We start from the raw sequence: 22,611 nt of genomic DNA, 5'->3' as shown, positions 1-22,611 counted from the left end.
AATGTCACTGGCAATTTATTTACGCTTCCAGTACTGCCTACTACTGGCATCCATAAAAAAGGTGAATATATATACAGTACATGTATACTGTACAGCTCTGGAAAAACTTGATATACCACTTAAAATGATTAGTTTCTCAGATTTTACTTTTTATAGGCATATGTTTGAGCAAAATGAACATTGTTCCTTTATTATATGAACTACTGACAACATGTCTCTGAAATTCCAAGCAAAAATTTTGAATTTATTTGCAGAAAAGGTGAAAATAACAAAAAAGATGCAGTGCTTTCAGATCTCAAATAATGCAAAGAAAACAAGTTTATATTCATTTAGAAACAACAATACTAATGTTTTAACTCAGGAAGAGTTCAGAAATCAATATTAGGTGGAATAACCAGGAGGTTTTCAGTGGGGTTCAGTGCAGTGGGCTCTTCATTATTTACATAGACAGACAGACAGATAATATTTCTATGGCAGTCTTTTAGCACAACAGTATGGAACTGGAGAGACGTTTATCGGTCTAACAATTAATTGTGTTTAGACTTTGTTGCGTCTTCAGAATCAACACAGCAAAGAGTGTTGTCGTCAACTTAGTCTGGTTACACTTTGTTTTTCCATTTTCTTAATCTTAAAAAAAGTGGTATTATTTATAACATGTTTCTTAATTTTTTTGCGCATGTTTTATGACATCATTAAATAATAGCATTGCTTCATATCTGTATGAAGCAACATACAGATGTGTTATATTTATATCTGAATTTATTTTCAGATTTATTTTTTATTACATTTATTTAATGCAGTAGCTCCAAATGTTCTGTTAGCAGCACAAGTGTCTCCTACTGTATCCCGACCTCACCGCTGTTATTTATTGCTCTGTATTCTCCAAAGACTCCCTTCTGTGCAGATGTGTATGGTATAGTGGTGCTATCTTTGTCTCATCCTCTTGTCCTCTTCATTTACTCCACCTCTCCCCCTGCTCTTTCACTCCACCCCCTGCAAGCTGCCTCCCCTGGCAGTCTTCACCAGCTTGTGCAGCCTTTACTAACTAGCTGTGCACGCCCACTCGTAGAGAAATGATGATGAGACAGCAAAATCACGGCAGAGACAATGCAGGGCAGAAAGAGGAGGAAAGTGAAAGAGCTGCAGGAAAAAAAAAATGTATGAAAGAGAGCCATCGGTCTCTTTAAGGCTCTTTTACCATGTATGTTCATTCCAGAAAAGCATTATGTCTCTTTCTGGACCTTCCTGTCCTTTTATTGTCATTGTCATTCAGTGCATTTTTCCCCTCACTGTTCCCTTCTCTTCTCCTCATCCTATCTTAACTTATTAAGTCTAGCTTACCCATCCATCTCTTTACTTTTCTTCTCCTGTCTGCTCTTCATTTCTCTCTACCCTGCGACCTTTTTGTCTTGTGCCACTAAGTGGATGGCTTATATAACGGAAAACACCTGAGGGGGACTCCTCTCTTCCTCTCACCCACACACTCTACATAATTTCTCTCCATCCTTTGCTCTTGCTTTCTTCTCTCGTCTGGCTCGCTATTTCTTTTCTCCTCGTTTCGCTCTGGTGCTGATTATGCTTGAAACAAATGGCTCTTCTGCAGTTGAGGTTTGGTTAATGAGTTAAAGCAAGTCTGTTTCGGCTTTAGTTGCATCACAATTTTGAAAAAGCTGTTCCATCATGCTGTTCTTGTGGCTCAAGTTTCTTTTTATTTGGATTCCAAAGATAGTGGAAACTTATATATAGTTTTGATCAGCACAGAGCATCGATGCCCCTCCCCCACATGTTGCTGCAAGCTGTCAGTCAGCTGTGTAAGCTGAAAACATGGTGGACAATGTTTTTTTTTCCCTTGGGAAGAATTTTCAACATAAATACACTTTCTGCACAAAAATACCAGAAAGCTTTTGGTTTTGCAGCCATTATGTTCTGTTTATTAGTTGGTCTGTTCCCTTTAGAGTTAATTATGTAGTTTGAATGTGTTACATTTTTATAAGGGTCAATAAAAGGTAACTTTGTAAATCTAAAATCTTTAGTTGTATTTTTATGTCCTGAACTGCAGATATGTGTCCCAGAAATGACGCAAATAAGTACTTTAAAAATCTTTGTGGAAAATACGTCTTACATGCCAAAGTCTATTCTTATTCTACATGAGATAATATTTCCAATAGGTTAAAAAGAAAACCTAAAGGACAAAAATTTACTAAAGCTCAGTTTGCCCCTTTCCAATTTTTGTATTATAATATCTATCTATCTCTATACATCTGATAAAAATGACCCATAGTATTGTCATTATAACAGTAATGAGAATTGGTGCTGTTAACAATGGTGTCCACTAGTCCTTACATTTTGTCTTAGCTGTTCAGTTAATAATACATTTGAATCTATTGGTTCTCAGATCTTTTATAATTTTAGCTAATTTTTTTGTGAATTGGTTTTACATAATTTCAGAACCCTGAAACATAACATGCTGAAATTTCTGCATACATTCTTTTAGGGTAATGTATGGAGCTCTGTGGGAGGGAAAACTATCCTCTCTTCAAAGTTCTTTTTAATAAGTTGTGAGACTGATTGATGTATGAACGTTAATATAAGCTAATGTGGTTTTAACCTCATTAAAATGTGCAAATGAGCCACTTTGGTAGCCTCTCCTTTGCAATTAGCATTTTTCTGGTGTCTTTACTTGCAAATCTCAAGGTGGACTGCCTTTTAATACCTAACTGGCACTTCTAGGTATCACAGAAAAAAGCCTTTCTATTTTTCAGAAATAGTCAGCCATAAACCCTCCTTCGGTAGTTTCAGCGTTAGTCAAACACACTACCATCCTCTAGGATAATAACTCTTCCTTACTTTTTACACAACACTTGACTCCCTCTAACTTTTTATACACATCTCATCACTCACCCCTATCTCCTCCACCATATTCCCCCCAGCCCAGTCTCACTAAATATAGTCCCTGCAAAGCGTGGCTGCGTCGTCTCTTCCTGCATCGCTGCGAGACAAAAGTCTGTCATCTCACATCTCCAGCAACGGGGACAGAAAGTACAGATAAGATTGATGGCCAGAAAAAGAAGAGGAGCCATTAAAAAGTAGATAAACATCTGCCTCAGCATGTGGGTAAATGACTAAAAGGATAACAATCTAGAAACAAAAGGTGCAGTTGTAGCATGCTCGATAGTGAGACATGAAGAGAGAAAAGGAGAGGTTTATGCCATTCCTGCCATTATTTTTTTTAATTCAACAATCAAAACTGTGGAGGCCTAAACGTGTAATGAGTCTGACATCGTTGTAAGAAGCATTATGATGGATAGTTATGACTGTGTAAGTGCTGCTATAGGACCAGAACAGATGATGTGTATGGAGGAGAAGACAACCAAGAGATAAATATTGTTGCATAGGGAATCATGGACACGTTGGACCTTATGTTCAGCACAATATCTCCACCTAATGGTAGAAAGGAGTCATTACAGTTAGTTAGAGCGGGTACACATCACTGCAGCCGAGGGCAATTCCCATCTCATCAGCTCACCTGCAGGAGCCTTTGTAATGATTTCTACTTTGTCTAATTACAGACTGTGTAATCTACATAATAGATGTACTCAGTTTTACTCACAGTGTAGGTAACAGCAGTCACAGCACCCTCGCAGCTGTTCAGTGAGGGGCTTAAAGTCAGTTGAGAGGGTTATGTTACCATCACATCTGCTTGACCACAGAGAGGCTGTGCCTGCCTGCCTGCGAACAGAAGCTCATCCGCTCGTAACGGCTCCCTGAGGAGCGAGCTCTATGATGGGTACAACGTGCAGACCGGTTCCTCTGCATCCAGAACACACATCGCCCCTGACAAGATCTCCTTCTACCTCAATGACACGAACGTGCTCAGGGCAGGTGTTAACACCTAGGAGGACAGATTATCATTCCCAGCATGATCCTCGGCCCTCGCCAGGATGCATTAAGTGAGGAAACGTGTTTTCACACGTGGAGGGTCCAAACTGCACTTGTGTGCCTCTATAATAGCCTCTATTGTTTATTGATGTGAAGATGGTATTCCTGCTTTACTGCTACGTACATTTGAAAACCTGATATTTTATTTACATTTTTTGTGTAATCATAGTATCTATTTATTAGTTTTTTTTTCTAAAAATAGAATAATTAAGTTAGGGTGTTTTAACACTTGATTGGGGACCAAAATTGCAACACTTGTTGCATTTTCAGCCACTGTAGTTTGCTTTCACCCTGCACTGTATAGCTGTGGGTCCATTGATGATAACATTTTGCAAAGAATAAATTTGCTTGACAGAAACACACCAATTTTGAAAACTAAAAGTCAAGTTTTCCAATAGAAAGCTGATGCTTTGGATGAGCAACAATTCACCCAAAACTGCAATGGAAACACTTTTTGCATCACACAGTTATGTGATCAGCAACGGGATGTTATTACCAAAAGATGAAAAAGACGATGAAAAGTGATAGGACTATGATGGCCTTGTATGTTTTTAATTACTTATCATGAACTTATTTATGATCTTAATTAATGGAAAGACCGCAGCTGCGAAACTGTGTTTTCCCAACATTAGGGGAATATCAACAAAGTTTTGCACACATTTGTACTGGAAATGGAGCTAGTGTCAAATGAAAACCCATTCACCCTCCTCGCCTGTGGTGGCGCTGCAAAACCTCCTTTGTCGATTGCGCATTCACGTCTCCCCAAGCCAACTGGAGTTTGATTAAAGCAGACTAAACAGGAATGGTGTGAATGCGGCCTCAGACATTTTGTCATTTTCCCAGCCAAACGTTCTTCTGAAATGCATGATGAATTCTTATTAACCGCAGCTTCTCATCCAGATCTGTGTCTGTGTTTTAATGTTCAGGCTTCGGAGAGAGGGATACACCGTGCAAGTCAGCGTCAACGACTACCTGGACATCTACTGCCCGCACTACAACACCAGCCAGCGTGGGACTCTGGAGCGCGTGGTGGCCGAGCAGTACATCCTTTACATGGTGAACTACCGGGGCTACTACACCTGCAACCCCCAGATGGGTGTCAAACGCTGGGAGTGCAACCGGCCCCACGCGCCGCACACGCCCATCAAGTTCTCTGAGAAGTTCCAGCGGTACAGCGCCTTCTCGCTGGGCTACGAGTTCACCGTGGGCCAGGAGTACTACTACATCTGTGAGTCACTAGCTCATTGTGATGGATGGAAAAGGCCTGAGGGTGCTGCACGTCCAATATTGTGATCCGAGGCCGTAATTTAGAGCGTCTCTTCGCCCACGTGTATTGATGCCGTGTGGGTTTTGGTAATAGATTGTCGAAGTTTAGCTGAGGACATTTGAGTTTCCTGGTGCTGCAGTTTGTGTAGTTTGTGTACTGAGCCTTGCAAAAATGATCACACCTCTTGAACTTCTTCAGATTTTGTCTCATTAGAACCACAACTTTAATTTATTTTAGTGGGAATTTATGTGCTAGATCATCACAAGGAGTGCAGAGTTGTGAAGTGGGAGGAAAATAATGGCTAAATGTTCTGTTACAGCTGAAGTTCAGTATAACTTGCCACCATTTGTGCGTGAGTGTGTGCGTGAATGGGTGAATGATTATTCAATGTCTATTTACCATTTTCCTTTAGAAGTTGTAGTCAGTAAATAGAGTGCGGTTGTGTGTAATTTAGTATAATTACAGCTGCTTTTTTAAGGCCTTCGGGGTTTGATAAAGAACATTAGTGGAAAAAAACAGCATCTTGAAAACCAAAAAAAAAACTTACCAGACAGCCCAAGGATAAAGTTGTGGAGAAGTTGATTGCAGGATTACATTATGAAACAAAACAAAAGCTCTGAAGGGCACTATTCAGTCCATCATTTGAAGATGAACAGAAAGGCACAACTGCAAATCTACCAAGACATGGCCGTCCACCTAAGCTGAAAGGTGGAACAAGGATTTACCAGGGAACCAGTCAATCGGATGGTGATAACTCTGGAGGAGCTATGGACAAGGCCGTAAGAATGATGTGGCCTGCAGAGGGCACAATGTTGACATTTTATGTATGTTTGTTCTCTGTTTTAGCCACACCCATCCACCATCACGGCCACAGCTGCCTGAGACTGAGGGTCTTCGTCTGCTGCTCCACTGGTGAGACGACTCTGCTAACACTCGCCAGTCTGCTCATGTCTGTTTGTCGTTCCACAAATAGAGAAACAAAGAGTCAGAAAGCTGCAGACAGAGCAATAAATAAAGAAGATCTAAGAGTTGTGTCTCAGGAAGAGAGAGGGAGGGAGGCTCATCTGCCTTGTGCTGCCTTGACGAGGTTTTGATGATGCAGTTTTCTCTCTCAAAGCAGCTCTTTGAGAATGGCAGCCTGATGTTATTCCCTGTCTGTTCTATTACAGTAATGCTCCGTCTCATTCTGTGACTGACATGCTCTCATGAAGATCTACAAAAGATGTAGAGAGAAGAAAAAAATACATTCAACTGTGAGATTCAGATCTCTCTGCCCTCCCCTCCGTCTGTCACTCCCCTTCCTCAGCTTTCTTCTTGACCACCCCCTCCACCTATCTCCCCGACTCTCTTTCTTCCTCTCTGATCCCTGCTGCTCTGTATAGTGTGTGTGTTATTTTTACCCTGGTAGTCTGCGCTCTCCCCTGCAGGCCTTTGATCAGGCAGCGTGGTACAGAAAGCTCTCCCTCCCCCTCTCTTCTAACCTTGTCAGCACTAATACATCCCACTCTGAGGCCAGTGTCATTCCCCATGTACAGATCACCTTAACACACCCCATTGTCGCTGCCAATCTGTTGATGCACCTCCATTTGCATCTGTGTTGTTGTGCTAAAGCGTTTGAGGGCGTTTCATGTCTGTCTGCACATTTCTGCCGTCAATTTGTCTGATGTGTGCACATGCATTGAAGGGTTCATGACATCCTGTCATTTTTACAGCTCGCTTTCAGAAGTGTTATTGACTTCAGCTGCCCTTCGTTCTCTTTTGTTGCCTGCTTTAACCCTGACAGAACAAGGCTTCAAGATGAGACAGAGGGGAGAATAATGATGAGTTAGCTAATGCAAAGCATTGCTTCTGTCTGTGCATCAACAGGAAACAAGTCACAGGCTCGGCTCATTTTTCAGACACCAAAAATCATTGGTGTTGTTTAGCAAATGGCCTAAACAAGACAATAATTTCAATGCTGCTGTTCAGGTTTGATTTTTACAGCTAAAAAATATAAAATCTATTTATTATCTTTTTTTCCTCAGTTCAATACCAGAGTTGCTGCGGTGTCTTGTAGTCCTAAATTTATGCAGATTTTCCATATTACATCTTAAATAGTTAGTTATGTCTTAAATTTGTGTGTCTGCTAAATTACTGCTTCATCAGTCTTTTTCTCTGCTTCTGAAACTGGCTTTTGAGTGTTCAAGAAAAGAAACTCAAATGTTCTGAGTACATAATTCAGCTCTTTTATTGTGGCATAGTTGACGTTTTACAATGTTGATATGTTGACTGAACCCCATCAGGAGGAGCAATTACGAGGTTCACCATATAAGCAGAAAATGGTCTTAAAACACTACCAATGTTTTAAAACATAATCGTATTTGACAAAGGTTTATTTACTTTGCTTACAATATTTAACAGGTGAAATATTATTCAGTATTTATTAAGGGAAGCTTAAAGTTTACATGTAGCGCAGGTCTTAAATTAAAGTTATAATTAATTCTTTGAAAGGACGTCCGGTGTTTGGAGAGTTTGTTGTAGGTTTGCTGCTGTGTTTTGAACATTGTGGTTTTTATGACCTAGTTGCAGTCAGACTTCAGCTGCTGGACAGATGTCCTCACATTTGACGGTCATATTCAAAAGAGTTCACAAACGTTTTCTTTTTAGAGAAAAGAGCCTTTACTCTAAACTATTAACACCTGCTAAAGGGGGTATTATGTATGTATTTTCCAAGCGTATGATGCAATTTTATATCACAATTAAGTAACTATCTGACCTCCAGTTGTTATGAAAATGCTGCACATATCAAAAACAACTTGAAATAAATCTGACACCTTGAAATTGGGCTCCGTCTCTTTAAGAACCTCCTACTCTTTCTGACACTCAGTTTCAATGTTTCTCCATGCTGCCACTGATGCTGTTTACAACCGTTCTTTGGAGCTTTGTAGTTCATATAAGTAAATTACTGTGCAGTTCCACCGGTGTTTGCTGGTTGCTGCTACCGCTAGTCTGGAGGAGCTCAGTGGGGAAGGTCTTCACCTTCAGAGGTTTTCTTAGCTGAGAAACAGCTCAGCATACATTTAAGCTTGGTTAGGTCTGAGCCAAGTTGCGGTAATTTGCATTTCCATCATCTTTGTGGATTAAAGGCTTTCCATCATTTCCAGTCAGCACTGCTTCTGCTCAGTTTTCCTTAGTGTACCCCAATGCCTTGGTCACAGCTTTATTATCACAAACTTCCTTCCTTTATTTTTAGTTTCTAGTCAGAATTATAGACATTGCTATAAAGTAGAGCATACTGCTGCTATTTTTGTATAGTTGTACTGCTGCTCACTGTTAATCCATTCATGCCTACATAAGCAAACCCACATGTCATCCATTCAAAAAGCAAACTGGATTTAATTCCAAGTCTAGACAAACAGTCAAAGTAATGATTTTTGTCCTGCACTGCCTAAATAAATTCTTTAAATCCTCCAGGCGCAGTCTGGATTTACCGTCCACAATTTCTTAACTGTTTCTCCAATCCACTTTAACTCCACCAAGCTGACCGATTAATGTACACAGATTGATCATGCTGCAAATCTCACTTTTCTCTCTCTGTGTGTGTGTGTGTCTCTCCCATAATTGTTTTCTCCTCTGTTTTTCTTTTCCCTTTTCTCTCCATCTGTGTGTCTCTGTTGGGTTCCTCAGCCTCTCAGGCAGATGACGACTCCAGTCAAACTTCTCCCGACTACACAGTCAGGCCGAACATCAAAATACACAACATTGGTAAGTGACTAGTCGACACAAAAACGGGGAAGAATCCATACTGGCAGGTTGATATCCATCTCAATTTGTGGAAAAATGTTGAGTTGTTTATTTTCATATTTGTGATTTGCTGAAAACAGTTTTTTTTATATAACTGCAAGAGCTTAGAGCTGTACTGCAACTCCTTACTCATCTTTTCCAACATTGCTTCCATAAAACCTCTAAAATAATTGAAATCAGATTCCTGCAGGTATTTAAAATACTTGAAAAGGCTCCTATTATGTAATGGTGTTTTTTTTTTTTTTTTAATGCTTTAATTTTGATAAAAGTGGTAGAACAACTTTCTGAATTTGATTTTTGGGCTATTTAGGCCTTTTGATTTGCACACATTTTAATTAGATGCTTCTGATATGGATGATTGGCTCTCCACTCAGGGCACCATTCTGCCAGGGGGCACATGATCACTAACTGAGTTTTATGTTGCTCATGTCCAGTCAGTCGAGTACGTGGCGCTCATTTGAGACTGGACACACAGCAGTGAAGACGTCTACAAAACAAACCAACAAAAATGAAAGATTTTTACACCAAATGAAGGAAATTATTAGCATCCTCTTTGTGAAACAGTCATGTCTTCAGTCAGAAGACATGACTGTTGTATTACAGACTGCTGCAGGAGATCCTGTCTGCCCACAGCCATCATCTACAATAACTCTTTAATTAAATAAGCTACAACATTTAATTTCCCTTTGGGATCAATAATGTATTTTTTAATTGGATTTTGAATCACTGATTTATATTGTAAACACAAAAAAATTCAAAAGCAATATCTTATTCGTGAATTTTTTTATAACATTAGGATTTGGCTCTGAATTACAGCACTATTTTACATTTTTTAAAAATAATCTGAACAATTTTTGGTAATCTTTTTCTAAAAACCTAAAATACTTTTGCTGTTCAGACTTTAGTTGGATCATTCTGGAGTGAGCAGGGATTCACACACTTTTTTATGTTTTTGTTTTATTTTGCAGATTGAGATAAATGTAATAAACCAGAATGCCAAGATAAGTTCACCCTAAACTAAAATATTCTACCAGACTATGTTTAGCCATCTTTTTTTGCACTGTAGATTTATTGACCAAGTTCAGGTATAGTGGTGCAGACATTATCATAGAGTGTTGTGGAAAAATTAGAGGATCATGTAGGATCTTTCAGTAGCATGACTAATGTCATAGAACGTAACTGTATTTTGTTTTTCATTAGCTGTGAGTATTATTATGTGTTTAATTGTATTTATTAATCAAAATGTTTTCTGAGAAACTTTGGCTTTGGAAACTTAGATTAAGTTTTTACATTCATTATTTGGGGTAAACAGCCATTTATTGAATCAAGGTCACATAGCAGCATACAGTAAGTCTGGAGTTATAACCAGCAATCATTTCTATTGGTAATGTTAACATAATAATTACAATAAATGAGGGGGTGAACTGAGCCAAACCTCTGAAACAGAATTAGCCTCATTGCTTGACCTTATTACGCTGTTCATTTATCATTGTCATTGTAAGATTAATTATTTCCTCCATCAGCTGCATTAATCCAGTCAGAATGCGACACAAAATTTCATGACCTTACATTATCTTACATGAGAATGAGCCTAATGAGCAGCACAGTGAGGCATACAGAACAATTACTTAGGGACTCTATGAAAGAAAATCTTTGCACGGTGATGCAAATGCCTCCAAAAAACCATTAAAATAAGTCGGGATAAGTTCATTGTTTGAATCCTAGAGGCCCAAAAGCATTAAGATCGACTGAGGTTATTCCAGAAAACTGTTTCAGCTGCTTTTTCTTCCTACGTACAAAAATCCACAAAGAAAATTGAGGTCTTACAAGTAAACTAACGGTTGGTGTTTACCTTAGGAGAGCAAATGTCAGAGAAAGAGTCAGTTGTTCAGTCGAACGGTAATGTAAACCCTGTATTTTCCTTTGTCTTTTCCCATCACCACCTCAAACAAAAACCTTTTGCTGGGAATCATTTACTATGCTTTTTTCTGGTCACTGTGGCAGTCTGTGACAAGGTCTGAGAGAATGTGACCCGCCTGAGATGGAAACCATGACCAACAGAGACCAAATAAAAAAAAAAAAGAGAGAAAGAAAAGCTTGAGCTGAGAGAATATGAGAATTCACAGTTAAAGGGAGAAGAGGAAGTCAGTGAGATAAAAGATGACAGAGAGAAATGCAGCAGTAAAGTAAAACGGACAGACGAGGAACAAAAAAAAAACTGATAAGGGAGGTGAAGAAAAAAAGAGTGTGGAGGGAAGGAACGTAGTAAAAGAGAAATTCAGTGGTGGACGACTTGCTCAGTGGTAACTCCGGCTCCAGCTTGCGTAGAATTTAATATAAAAAAAAACACACACACACACTCGCTGGCAGGAAATTATAAAATATGACAGCCTCCAGTGCTGTGATGCATTCTTTTGAATACATTTGGAGGAGGATACACATTGATGCACATGCACAGACTCTCACTCACAGGAACGCGCTTTACAACACAGCCCCCAGTGGCTCCACTGACCGCTGGACTCCCACTCTGATTCAGCCTCAGGTCCAGACCAGCCCACAGACTGGCTCAGCGTCAGCGTTTCTCCATCGCATATGTTTGCCCTTCTGCCATCTTTTTTTTCTTTTTAAATTATTATCTAACCTTCTGCGTCACATTTTCCTTATTTAACTCAGTGTTTTAAGGATAACACTGCTCTGTTACCAGGGTACAATTTCTGCGTTCTGCTTGTATGACTTATTTTTAGCAAATTATGCTAAACTAACTGGAGGAGTTTCAAACATCACTCCAAATGAAGAAGACTCAGGATGTAGTGGAGTATATGGTGGTTACATTTTAACACAGGTAACATATGAGAAATTTAGAAGTTTTAGTTGGCTTCTTTGCAGATTTTTACATGCAGGAAATCATGTGAAAACAAACAAAAACCAGTTAAATGCATTCGCTGTAGAGAAATTTCACAGTCAGCCCAACTAACCTGGGCGCGAAAAGTAAGGGAGAACAATTAAATACTACTCAGACAGTCCGCTGTAAACATTCATCACACTTAATCAGTCGTTTCTCCAGAAACTAGGGCCATTTGCAGACTGCATGAGAGCAGCACTTACAAATCACTTTCAGGAACAAGGCCACTATTTGTTTGCAGTCTGTCATCTGGTCTAATTTGCTTGCTGTTGCCCTATTAAAAAAGAATTTCCACATCTCTGCAATTAATGTTGCTTGGTCCAGTGCACAACGCAGCCCGCAGAAATGATTGATGAACTATGAAATAATTGGATTTGCTATTTTACTCTCTGCAACTCAGTTCTTTTGGCTTGTTTACGACACCATTTATGAATAGCAGCAGTGTGTTATTGCTGACCAGCTTACAGACGAGATTGTTGATTTAATTATCTACAGTGATCCTCTTACAGTTTAATCTAGTATTATCACATTGGAATTAGCCCCAAGCAAACTTTTATATCAGATAAAGACAACCTGCGTGAAAAATGTTTTACATTTTTGATGTAGTTTATTAAGGGAAAACCAATCTACTAAATGTGTTACATTTTGGAAGGGAAACATTCAGCTCTGGAAAAATGAAGAGTACACTGCAGTGAACCAAATTGAAAACCTCCTGGTTATTCCACCAAATATTGATCTCTGAACTTTTCCTGAGTTAAAACATTAGTTTTGTTGTTTCTAAATGAATATGAACTTGTTTTCTTTGCATCATTTGAGGTCTAGAAGCGCTGCATCTTTTTTGTAATTTTGACCATCTCTCATTTTCTGCAAATAAATACAAAATTTTTACTTGGAATTTCAGAGGCATGTTGTCAGTAGTTCATAGAATAAAATAACAATGTTAATTTTTCTCAACCATAGACCTATAAAAAGTAAAATCAGAGAAACTGATAATTTGAAGTAGTTCAGTTTTATTCGCCAAACTCAGGCCTAATTTATCGCATTTAGTACCATTAAATCACCTAAGTAGTATCTGTATAACAACATGAAGTAGCTACTCAGGTTATATTTGATATTAAATTATGTTTGAGGATCATTTAAGTGTGACAAAACAAGCAAAGAAGAAGAAGTAGCACTTTCACAGCTCTTGTTTTTGTTTTCCTAAAGCATCTTGTCTCTTCATATAGCCGTTCATCCGCTACAAACTTTCTGCAGGCAACAAGTGGCTTGTGATTTGATAAAAATGAGCAAATTAGCCCTGTTACCCTACTAATGTGCAGAATTTCTCAAAAAGTGTAAAAAAAGGATTGAATCCGTCTTTATCTCTAAACTCTGTGAACCCTGCAAACAGAGCAGCTGTAGCGGTGGCGCTCCGCCTCTGCTGTTGTAACAGCCAAATAATAGACATGTGGTCCCTGAGCTGAATAAACCAAGTGTCTAAGTGTCACAGGTTGCAATAACAATAAAATAAATAGTGCATTGTGGTCTGACCAAAAACTCAGTCATTCTGAAAGCTTGTTTAAAATCAACAGCTTAATCAAAGTCATTCTGAAATGAGACAATAAGCTTTTGGCTGAACTTACTGAATGTGGGCGTTATTTAAAAAAAAAAAAAAAAAAAAAGTCTGGAATAACTGAAAGTAGTTAACTCTCAGAGATACTGTGTATTTTATTCCCATCCAGATGTAGATGTGCGTCTCTTCATACTGTTTATGGCTCGCTGTAAATCCACCATTACTGTAGCGTCGTTGGCAGGAAGATTTATCCACCCAGACAACCTTTCCCACCTATCGACAGTCCAGAGTTGATGTTTCTCATCTCACTGGAAACGCCTCGGGTGTTTTTTCTGTGGACACAGGAGCCGTTCTGCCAGCCTCCCGTTGTGGTGTTGGGCCTTGTAGAGGCAAAAATGCAGCCGGAAATTGATTCCTGGATCCTAAATTTGGACCGTGGAGACAGGTGCCATACTGGAGACCTTTGATAAGTTGCAGCAGCCCCGAGGCGTTTATATTCCCACGCAGTTGTCTTCAGTTGCAAGATCTCTTGAAAAACGAGGGTTTTACTCTGCAGTGTGTCCAAGTTACTGGAGCCTGTAAAAAAGCCTCCAAGAGCTAGTTTGGATGTTTTGTACGAACATGCTTTGACCTGTAATAATTCATAACGTATTTGGTTGTCATTCATTATATTTTGTCTGAAATCTGATCCCATTAGGACTGCAAAGGACTTGACTTTTTGAACACAATGAGACTCGTGTTTTTAGCGACGCTATGTACTTTTAAGTCACGATGTTGCACTGGGATTTCAATCTGGAGAGACTCAGACGGAGATAAGAAGACAATTAGAAGAGTTTATTGACAAACAGAATTTAAAGTCTTTGGCGCTCGGGCCCCGGCTGGGGATAACGGTTATCGCAGCGTTAGCGATAGGCTTCAGATGAGCATCCCCGATGCTGTTAGGAACGTCATCCCCCAGGGCCCGGCACTGGTGGTGGAGGTTGAAGAAGGGTGCGGGCCTCAGGACCGGGCGAATGGAGGAGAAGGGGTGGTGGTGGGTTGAGCTCGGCTGGAGAGCAAAGGACGCCATGAATGAAGGTCCTTATCAGCTGGGACTTGGTCGATGATTGGACGTGACGTGGCTTGGTCCGGCGTTGATAGGTCGACGATTGTGGGCAGGTCGCTTCAATTAACGGGTCCCGGTGGGGATAAAAGAGTCTTCCAGTTTGAATTTGTGCCTAGGCTTCATTTCTCTTTTATAATACCACTACATAGTGACACTTGATTAACTAATGACTAATCATTGAAGATGTCATGACAGATACTAGACATTTCAAAATAAATTAACTAATAACACTATTACAATAACACAACATTTTATTAAACGTTTTACGCTTTTCAGCCACACAGTGACAACTAATTTGAAAGAATTTTTGCCTCTTTTGGACTTACAGGCGACGTTTTCTGTTGGACTTTGGTCTTGGGGAAAGGGAGGTCAATAGAAGAAGGCTGATTTTTTTTTTTTTCTGTCAAACTATTTCTGTGTTGATTTGGCCAAATGTTTTTAGATTATTGTCTTGCAGAAAGATCCATACGGAATAAATATGTAGTTTTCTGACAGAGGTCATCAAATATTTAAACTGCCCATTATTCCAGATAAAGTACCTGATGCCATGTCAGGGTTTCCAGGATCTTTGGAAAGAGGCTCACCATACCAGACAGTAAATTTGACATGTTTTTCCTAATGTTGGTCCTATTTGTCACAAACCCACCTGGTATATTTTCTATTTAAGAGCTCAGACTTTGTCTCATCTGAAACAGAGTAGAGTTCAGAAAACCTTTTATGTTGCTAGCACAGAAAAGGGTCTACTTAATTTGGTATATAGATGGATCAAATGGTTGCTATGGCGATCAGGAAACTCCAAGCTGCCACTTCTTGCTGCAGGTTTTGCAGAAATCTTTTTAGCTGCCTTAATATTGAATCAGTTTGCAAGACTAAATCTTGGTGATGTTGACTACCATCTTTCAGTTTTAAAGAATGACTAAGAGACGCTGGCTTCTGCATCATTTAATAAACCCCAGGAAACATGAACACAGTATTGAATAAATCTTTAGACACTGATTTACTCAAAAAGTAAAGCATAAAGAAAGAGCAAAATCATCAGATACATTTATTTTGAAGATAGCATTTTGACCAGAGGGCGTTGCATGTCAGGCCCTTCATCTTCTGCAGGGAAAAATTTGTTCTTCTAGTTCTACGGATCTACGTCACGCCTTCAGTGCATCCCTGATTTGACCTGTAGACTTCACCCGAGGCTGTGCTGCTTTAGATTCCCTGTCCAGCTTTCACATAGCGTTCTCCTTTTGTTGCTGTAACTTCACGTAAATGTCAGTGTTGGACGTAAAGACAGATGTACGTTGTTCTTTAGGGACAAAAGAGAAATCTACGTCAAACCCATTTATCTCAGTTTTCCAGGCCGTCTGGTGGTTGTTCTCCTTATCGTTCATCATCTTGCATGTTTTTACTTGTAGACTGACAGATGCTGAAAAACAGTTTGTTTGTTTGAACTTTTATAACATCAATGTGGCACAATGAATCATTTTGTTCTGGTTTAGATCAGCAGATATTGGATCTTTTTGTTATTTTGAGTTGATCCGATCAGCAATTTTATCCTTGCATTTTTCCAAGAATAAAAACTAGAACACTGGGTATAATACCCAGTTTTTTTGTTTTTTTTTACAATTTAAAACCTTTTCTTACATCACAGAGTATTACATAAACATCGATTGAATAATCTTCCTTCACGTACTGTAATCGTAATTTTCCATAACAGTCGGATTATATTAAAGGTGATGATGGGATTATAATATAAGCTATTTGTCTGTCTGTTCAACTTGTTCTACTCTCTGAACACAGAGGATTTATCTTTGGGACAGGTATATTGATTTTATCACAGGTTGCATGTACAACATTTGATCTGACAGCGTTTGGAAGCTGTTCAACGATTTATGTTGAGATCTATGGTTACCTGGGTTGCAATTTCTGGGAATAATAATACTAGCTTTGGATTAGAGAGCAGAGCACTGCATGTTAAAGCTACGGTAACCTTAATAATTCAAGTTGTGGTCTGCATAAGCAAACTTTGTTTTCTATAAATACCAGCTTGTAAATAAATCCAACAAATTAAAGCTGTTTTGATGCACTTCACTAAAGCTGACATCATCTATAAGCGTACATTTGTTTTTTAAATCAAAACATACTTGCTTTCCTTCTACAGTGCTATGAAAAAAAAATTACCATCTTATTGTTATTACTTGATTTTTTTTTTTAGCTTCAAGCAGTGATTATTCATTTATCAAGGGGTAAAATCTATCCAAACCAACCTGGACCAATGTAAATAAGTAATTGCCCTCTAAATTGGTTACAGCAACTACCATCATGTAAGAGCCCACTGAACTGAAAACCTCCTGGTTATTCCACCAAATATTGATTTCTGAACTCTTCCTGAGTTAAAACATTAATATTGTTGTTTCTAAATGAATATAAATGTGTTTTCTCTGCATTATTTGAAGTCTGAAAGCGCTGCATTTTGTTGTTATTTTGACCATCTCTCATTTTTTGCAAATAAATACTAAATATTTGCTTGGTATTTCGGAGACATTTTGTCAGTAGTTCATAGAATAAAAAAACAATGTTCATTTTACTCAAACATATACGTATAAAAATTAAAATCAGAGAAACTGGTTATTTTGCAGTGGTCTCTTAATTTTTTCCAGAGTTTTATATCACAGTGAATTTATTTTTACCCACTCATTTTTGCTGAATTTATTCAGTTCAGCTACGTTGGATGATTTTCAATAAAAAGTTCTGTTTTAAGGTCATGCTACAGTTTCTCATTCCAATTCAAGTATTGCAGATTATCTTTGATGTAAAATGTTATCTAATCTGAAACTGAAACTGTAAAATGTGACAAAAATCAAAAACATAAGTAATCATCTTAAGTAATTTTATGTTTGATAAGTGGTTTGTTTTTGTACATTGTGTTGAGTACAATAATTGAGCAACATTTACCTCAGGTTTATATAACGATGTGATGGTTTAATCAGCTCTGTCTTGTTTGTTTGCCTCATATTGTAGAGATAATGGGAAGCATTAGTTAGGAAATGAACATGATGAGCCTGTAATCCACTTTTACTGAATATTCCTAAACACGTTCCCCGAGCTCTTTCTCCGTCTTTCGCCTCGAGCTAATGTTCTGTTGTGTCAAATCAATGCTAAGGCCATAGTAATTTGATTTGATTGAAATCCCTCGAGGACAAAAACATCATTAGCCTGAAAAAAGTAACACATAAAAAAGCACATCAAATACGACTTTGTTTTTTAATTTTCTCTCCCACAGGGAAAGGCCATATGTAGCTGATGATAATTGGTAGTTTGTTGATAATCGCTTCATGCCTCTTTCCCTGCACATGTGAAAGCCCAATTTGCATGCATCGCTCGGCGATTTTAAATTGATTAATTTATAAAACAGCAATATTTTGTCCTGGTTTAGTTCCCTCTGGGTTTGCTTAGTTTATTTTTTCTGTGTTTTTTGTTTTCCAGATGAATTTAACCCTGAAGTTCCCAAGCTGGAGAAGAGCGTGAGCGGCAGCAGCCCGTCACGTGACCGCCTTCTCCTCACCGTGGCAACGATGCTCGTGCTGGCCGTCCTGTTGTCCTAGCGACCGTCACAGGGAGCTTGTTGGACCGTCTTGTCCAAAGGGCTTTGTATCCCTACAAGTTTTTTTTTGTTTTTTTTTTTGAAGATGTGATAGCTAAACGAAGCAAACAAAGAAAAGACAAAGAAAAAAGAAGCAAGGCCTTTTTGCTGTCATATTTACACCTGTATCACATGAAAACTACAATATTTCATGCAGGTGTGATGACCACATGGAGATTACAACCAATATTAAGAATCCAATTTTTATTGTGCTGCTCTCAATGGATGCAGATGAGGAATTTTTTTGTAGCATGATAGAGAACAGAAAATTTGAAGCATAACTCTCATCGGAAGGAAGGTTTTTGTGTTGGCTTTGAAGAAGATGACAACCTTAGACTCTAGAGTGGATTTTTTTTAAAGCTTTGCTGCATCAAACCAAACTTTGATGTGGTAAAAAAAAAAAAAAAAGGCAAGATGAACTTTAGAAACTGTAACAAGGCCTTTATATGATTAGTGAGTAATCAAAACCACTGTCATTGTCCTGGACATTGTAGAATGTTTTCATACTGGTGTGTGGTGGCTGCTGGTGATAAAAGCCCAGGGAAAAGGGTGAGAATTTATAAGAATATCCAAGGGCCCTTCAGTAATCCATTTTCTCCAGACATCAAATATTCTCTGGCTTTGTGATGGGCACAGATTCAAAGCCTGCTTTTCTTCGAAGGGTACCGAGTGCCCCTTGGTATTTTGTCTGCATTTTCTGCCTTCGCACTGTAACAACCCGAGGAAAATACAGGCCCTGGACTAGTAATTTGACGGCACTTAGACGCACTAGATGTGGCATAGACGTGCGTTTTGTTCTGCCGCATTTACCTCCAGCAATGGGCTTAGAAAAGTTCCAGATGTCAAATCTTAAAAAAAAAAAAAAAAAAAAGAAGAAAAAAATGGGGGGGAGTCTCCTTGCAGCAATCAGCACCGTTGTTCAGAAACGCCTCTAATTTGCAATTGTTCAGAAACTGTCAGCAGCAACTTGCCCTCTTTTCACTCCCAGATTACCTGTTTTTTTTCCCCCTCCACTTCAGGCGCTCGCAGCCAATCAGGGCTGATAGCCACTGCAGCAGTCCCAGTTACCACGGAGACGACCCCATATAGTCGCCAAAGTGCGGCAGGTGCCTGAGGAGAAATTATGCTTAGAATCTCAATCTGTAGGCATGGAAGAATAGACCCAGTATGAGCATCCGGATCATACGCCGTATTGTGAGAGCCATTTTTATGGAAACAACAAAGTTTTGCTCCAAAGTTTTTTAGGTAACGCTGTATGAAACATGGTGCTAGCATCACAAAGCTCTTAAAGTAAAAGAAGAAATATTCTAACATAAATTATATGAAGATAGATGATATTGTTATCTCCAGAATTATTCATATCCCTGACAGATGTACTGTAGTGCTAATCATTATTACCAACTTGTTTCCTCTGAATGGAAGTAAAACTAACATAATGAAGTGGCCCAGTCAGTTTTCTGACTTGTATCTCATAGAGAATCTTTGGACCAAACTAAAGATTAGAGTGATGGAAAGAACGCCTTCGAACCTTCATTAAGTTGGAAGTGCGCCTTTTAGTCAGGAAAATATGGCACTAACTTTCCATTTCTTATACCGTCTTATCCTTATACGATTGTTGGGTGGGGGGGTTGCTGCCATCTCCAGTAGGAATTGGGCAAGCGGCGGGGTACACCAGTCCATCACTAAGGCATGGCTGTAGTGCCGTAATTAAGACTATTACACACCCAGTTGTGTCTACAGTCACAGGAAGCTATCTCTATCCCAAAGCCAACTACTGATCTGATTCTTGGTAGGTTGGCATGGTAACTGAGTGGCTAGTGCCAGTAGAGAAGGAGACTTATCACTTAAGTTAACTTTGAAGAGGCTTGTGGCTAGCATACCTGATGGTCTCCTGTGTCTCATACTTTTTTTCTTTAAAGAAAACTTTATCTAGAAAAATAGTTGGTCGCTTGGTTTCTGATGCTTGCCCATCATAAATCAGATCAGTATCTGGCTTTGGAATGGATATGGTCACCTGTGATGAGGGAGTAACCACCACTGGGAGGGAAATGGTCTTAATGTTGGCACTAAAACCGCACCATACATCACAGAGCAATGCAAGCTGTGCAAAACCTTGTCAGTATTCCACTAATAAAAAAATTTAAAAAAACACACACACAATTTTGCAAGTTTGATCTCTATTGTGATGGCTGCAGTTACAGCCACACAAATGTGGTAATATTCACTCTCACCACACGCAATAAGTTCATTTCACTTATATTTGGATTTCTTTAAGTTTAGGATTTAATTTACAGAATAACTGGTTTTGTTTAGAAAGCAACACATCACAGTGTATTCTAGAATAAGTGCGCACATTTTAGTTTACATTGTTGTGTTTTGCTTGATTTAATCTTTGTTTTGTTTCTGAGTTTAAGTGCTGGCTGCCCAATCCTTAGGAGAGCAGAGAGGTGGAGAAGGGGTGGCGCAAGCCAGCTGAGACTGCAAATTGGTTCACACCATTACTCATCATCCAGAGGGGGGGAATGGGATTTGCTATGTTAGTTTCAGTTAGGTTTCTGTGTATTTTCCCCTTTGTGTTTTGTATGTGGCCTGATCAGCCAGTATTTAAGTCCCCTTTTGTCTCTGTTTGTTAGGTCTGTTTTTTGAGTTAGTCTGAGTGGATGTCTGTTACTTTGACCTCTTTTATGGGCCCAAATTTTGTCATTTTTTCTATTATTTACCCAAGTTTTGTTTTGGGTTAAATAAAAAATAACTATTTTTGACTTTGAACCGGTGCCTGGCTGTTCTTTAACTGCTCGGTCCGTCACATCTATCATAAACAAAAGAACATGCAAAATCCATGCAGAAAGACCAGGATTTGAACCTGGGACCTTTTTGCTTTAAGGCAACAGTTAAATCAACTTTGCCACCATACAGCCTACTACTACTGCTCCTGCTACAACTATAAACCATTGTTAAAATTGTTAACCTTCTTTTTACCGATGGTATTTTGACAAATGGGTTATGAGCTCCAAGTCTTTAAGTTTGGAAAGCCTCCTTCCCATAACTAATCTTTAGCTTCCTAGACAGACTCTCTATCAGATTCCACTTCATTAACATTATTTCTAGAAAATAAAAATGCAAAAATGATTTAATTGTAAACTTTAGTGTTTCATTCAGAACTCAAGCTTTTGTTGCTTTCCAAGGAGAACTCCCAATATGGCGGAGGTGGTAATGGATCATCTCTGTGGGGCATCGCGGCCAATGCAGCGTCTATTCTTCAGTGTCTGGAGCTAATTGTGGCACCATCTTGATAAAAAAAATATCAAAAAATAAATAAAATGCGTGAATGTGAAACTTATGAGAAGTTCTTTTATACTGCGTAGGCAAACCTTAAATCAAGTTACAATGTTGTGCGTTTTTATTTATTTACTTTTAAAATGCTCTTATTTTGACATTAAAGTGTATTTATCTACATAATTTATTAATGTGCATTCTTAGGTCTTTGCCTAAGAATGCACGATAAGCTATTGTACCATTTTTTAGCATTTTTCTCAAAACTATTGGATTTGTACTGCAGTATTTTGCTTGTTTAGACAAATAGATGTATTTCAGCCGGTCACAGACAGTTATTAGTTAATGATTCAGTGCAAGCATACACTCGGTTAGCTGAGTCTTGTGTAAAAAGATGCAGCTGATAATATTGCTGAGAAGCATGTCATAAACCAACTGGGAATGCACAGACAGAACTGGTGTCGTTTGAGCCTGCACTGTAATGTAAATTTATAAATACATGCAGGGTTCCAGAATGTGTATGAATGTTTTAGCAGGGGTGTGTGTGTGTGTGTGTTTTTTTTTTTTTTTTGTATGTCTGCGTGCGTGGTAGGGAAAGAGAGGATGTATGTAGGTGGAACGTGTTTGTCCGCGCTTTTAAAGTACGTGGCATTTAGAACATTTCGTACCCGTTAGCGGAGTCATTTGTAGGATCTGAATATGCAAGCGTGTATGAGGGAGAATGCGCTTTTCAGTCATGTTAGTTTATGTTTAAAGGGCGGGAGGGAGGGAATTGGCTCGAGATGCCGGCAAAAGCATTTACTTTTACTGAAGACAACCACAAGATGTGTTTATGTTTGACAAGAATGAATAAACTGTAAATTAAACCAAGAATGATCAAAATGATGCCAATTAAAATCTTTTTGCAAACTTGTTTTAGAGGTTTTATTTTTCTGCCTGCATCAAACTATCTTGTCTCTGTACAAACATTACCTGAAAGTGAAGTTAGCAACTCTAGAATAGAATAGAATAGAATAGAATAGAATAGAATACACTCTAGAAAGTTCATGTGGGCTGTAGTTCTTTTTATGGACTTATTTACATTAATCTTGCTTAATTCTTTTGATTTGGTGATGACAACTTACCTTTTTGTGCTCAATTAACTTAAAAGTTACAA

General features: G+C 38.7%; 1 protein-coding gene and 1 long non-coding RNA gene across 2 annotated transcripts in view; one reads left to right on the top strand and one right to left on the bottom strand.

The window, feature by feature from the left end:
• efna3a (ephrin-A3a) overlaps positions 1-18,619 on the top strand; it is an 88,028-nt gene extending 69,409 nt beyond the window's left edge. Inside the window, exons 2-5 of the mRNA XM_032581628.1 lie at positions 4,866-5,167; positions 6,053-6,118; positions 8,873-8,950; positions 18,026-18,619. Coding sequence (XP_032437519.1) covers positions 4,866-5,167; positions 6,053-6,118; positions 8,873-8,950; positions 18,026-18,144 — 565 coding nt within the window. The 3' untranslated portion in view covers positions 18,145-18,619. The remainder of the gene's footprint in view (positions 1-4,865; positions 5,168-6,052; positions 6,119-8,872; positions 8,951-18,025) is intronic.
• Positions 18,620-19,724: 1,105 nt separating this feature from the next.
• Positions 19,725-22,362, bottom strand: LOC116731789 (uncharacterized). The gene is made up of 2 exons (XR_004341631.1): positions 20,990-22,362; positions 19,725-20,357 (listed from the first exon to the last, which is right to left on the bottom strand). It is a non-coding gene; the product is annotated as an uncharacterized LOC116731789 (long non-coding RNA).
• Between the last annotated feature and the right edge of the window lie 249 nt (positions 22,363-22,611).

This window comes from Xiphophorus hellerii, chromosome 13, assembly GCF_003331165.1.
Source record: "Xiphophorus hellerii strain 12219 chromosome 13, Xiphophorus_hellerii-4.1, whole genome shotgun sequence".
NCBI lineage: Eukaryota > Metazoa > Chordata > Actinopteri > Cyprinodontiformes > Poeciliidae > Xiphophorus > Xiphophorus hellerii.
This window is presented reverse-complemented; position numbering and strand designations above follow the sequence as displayed.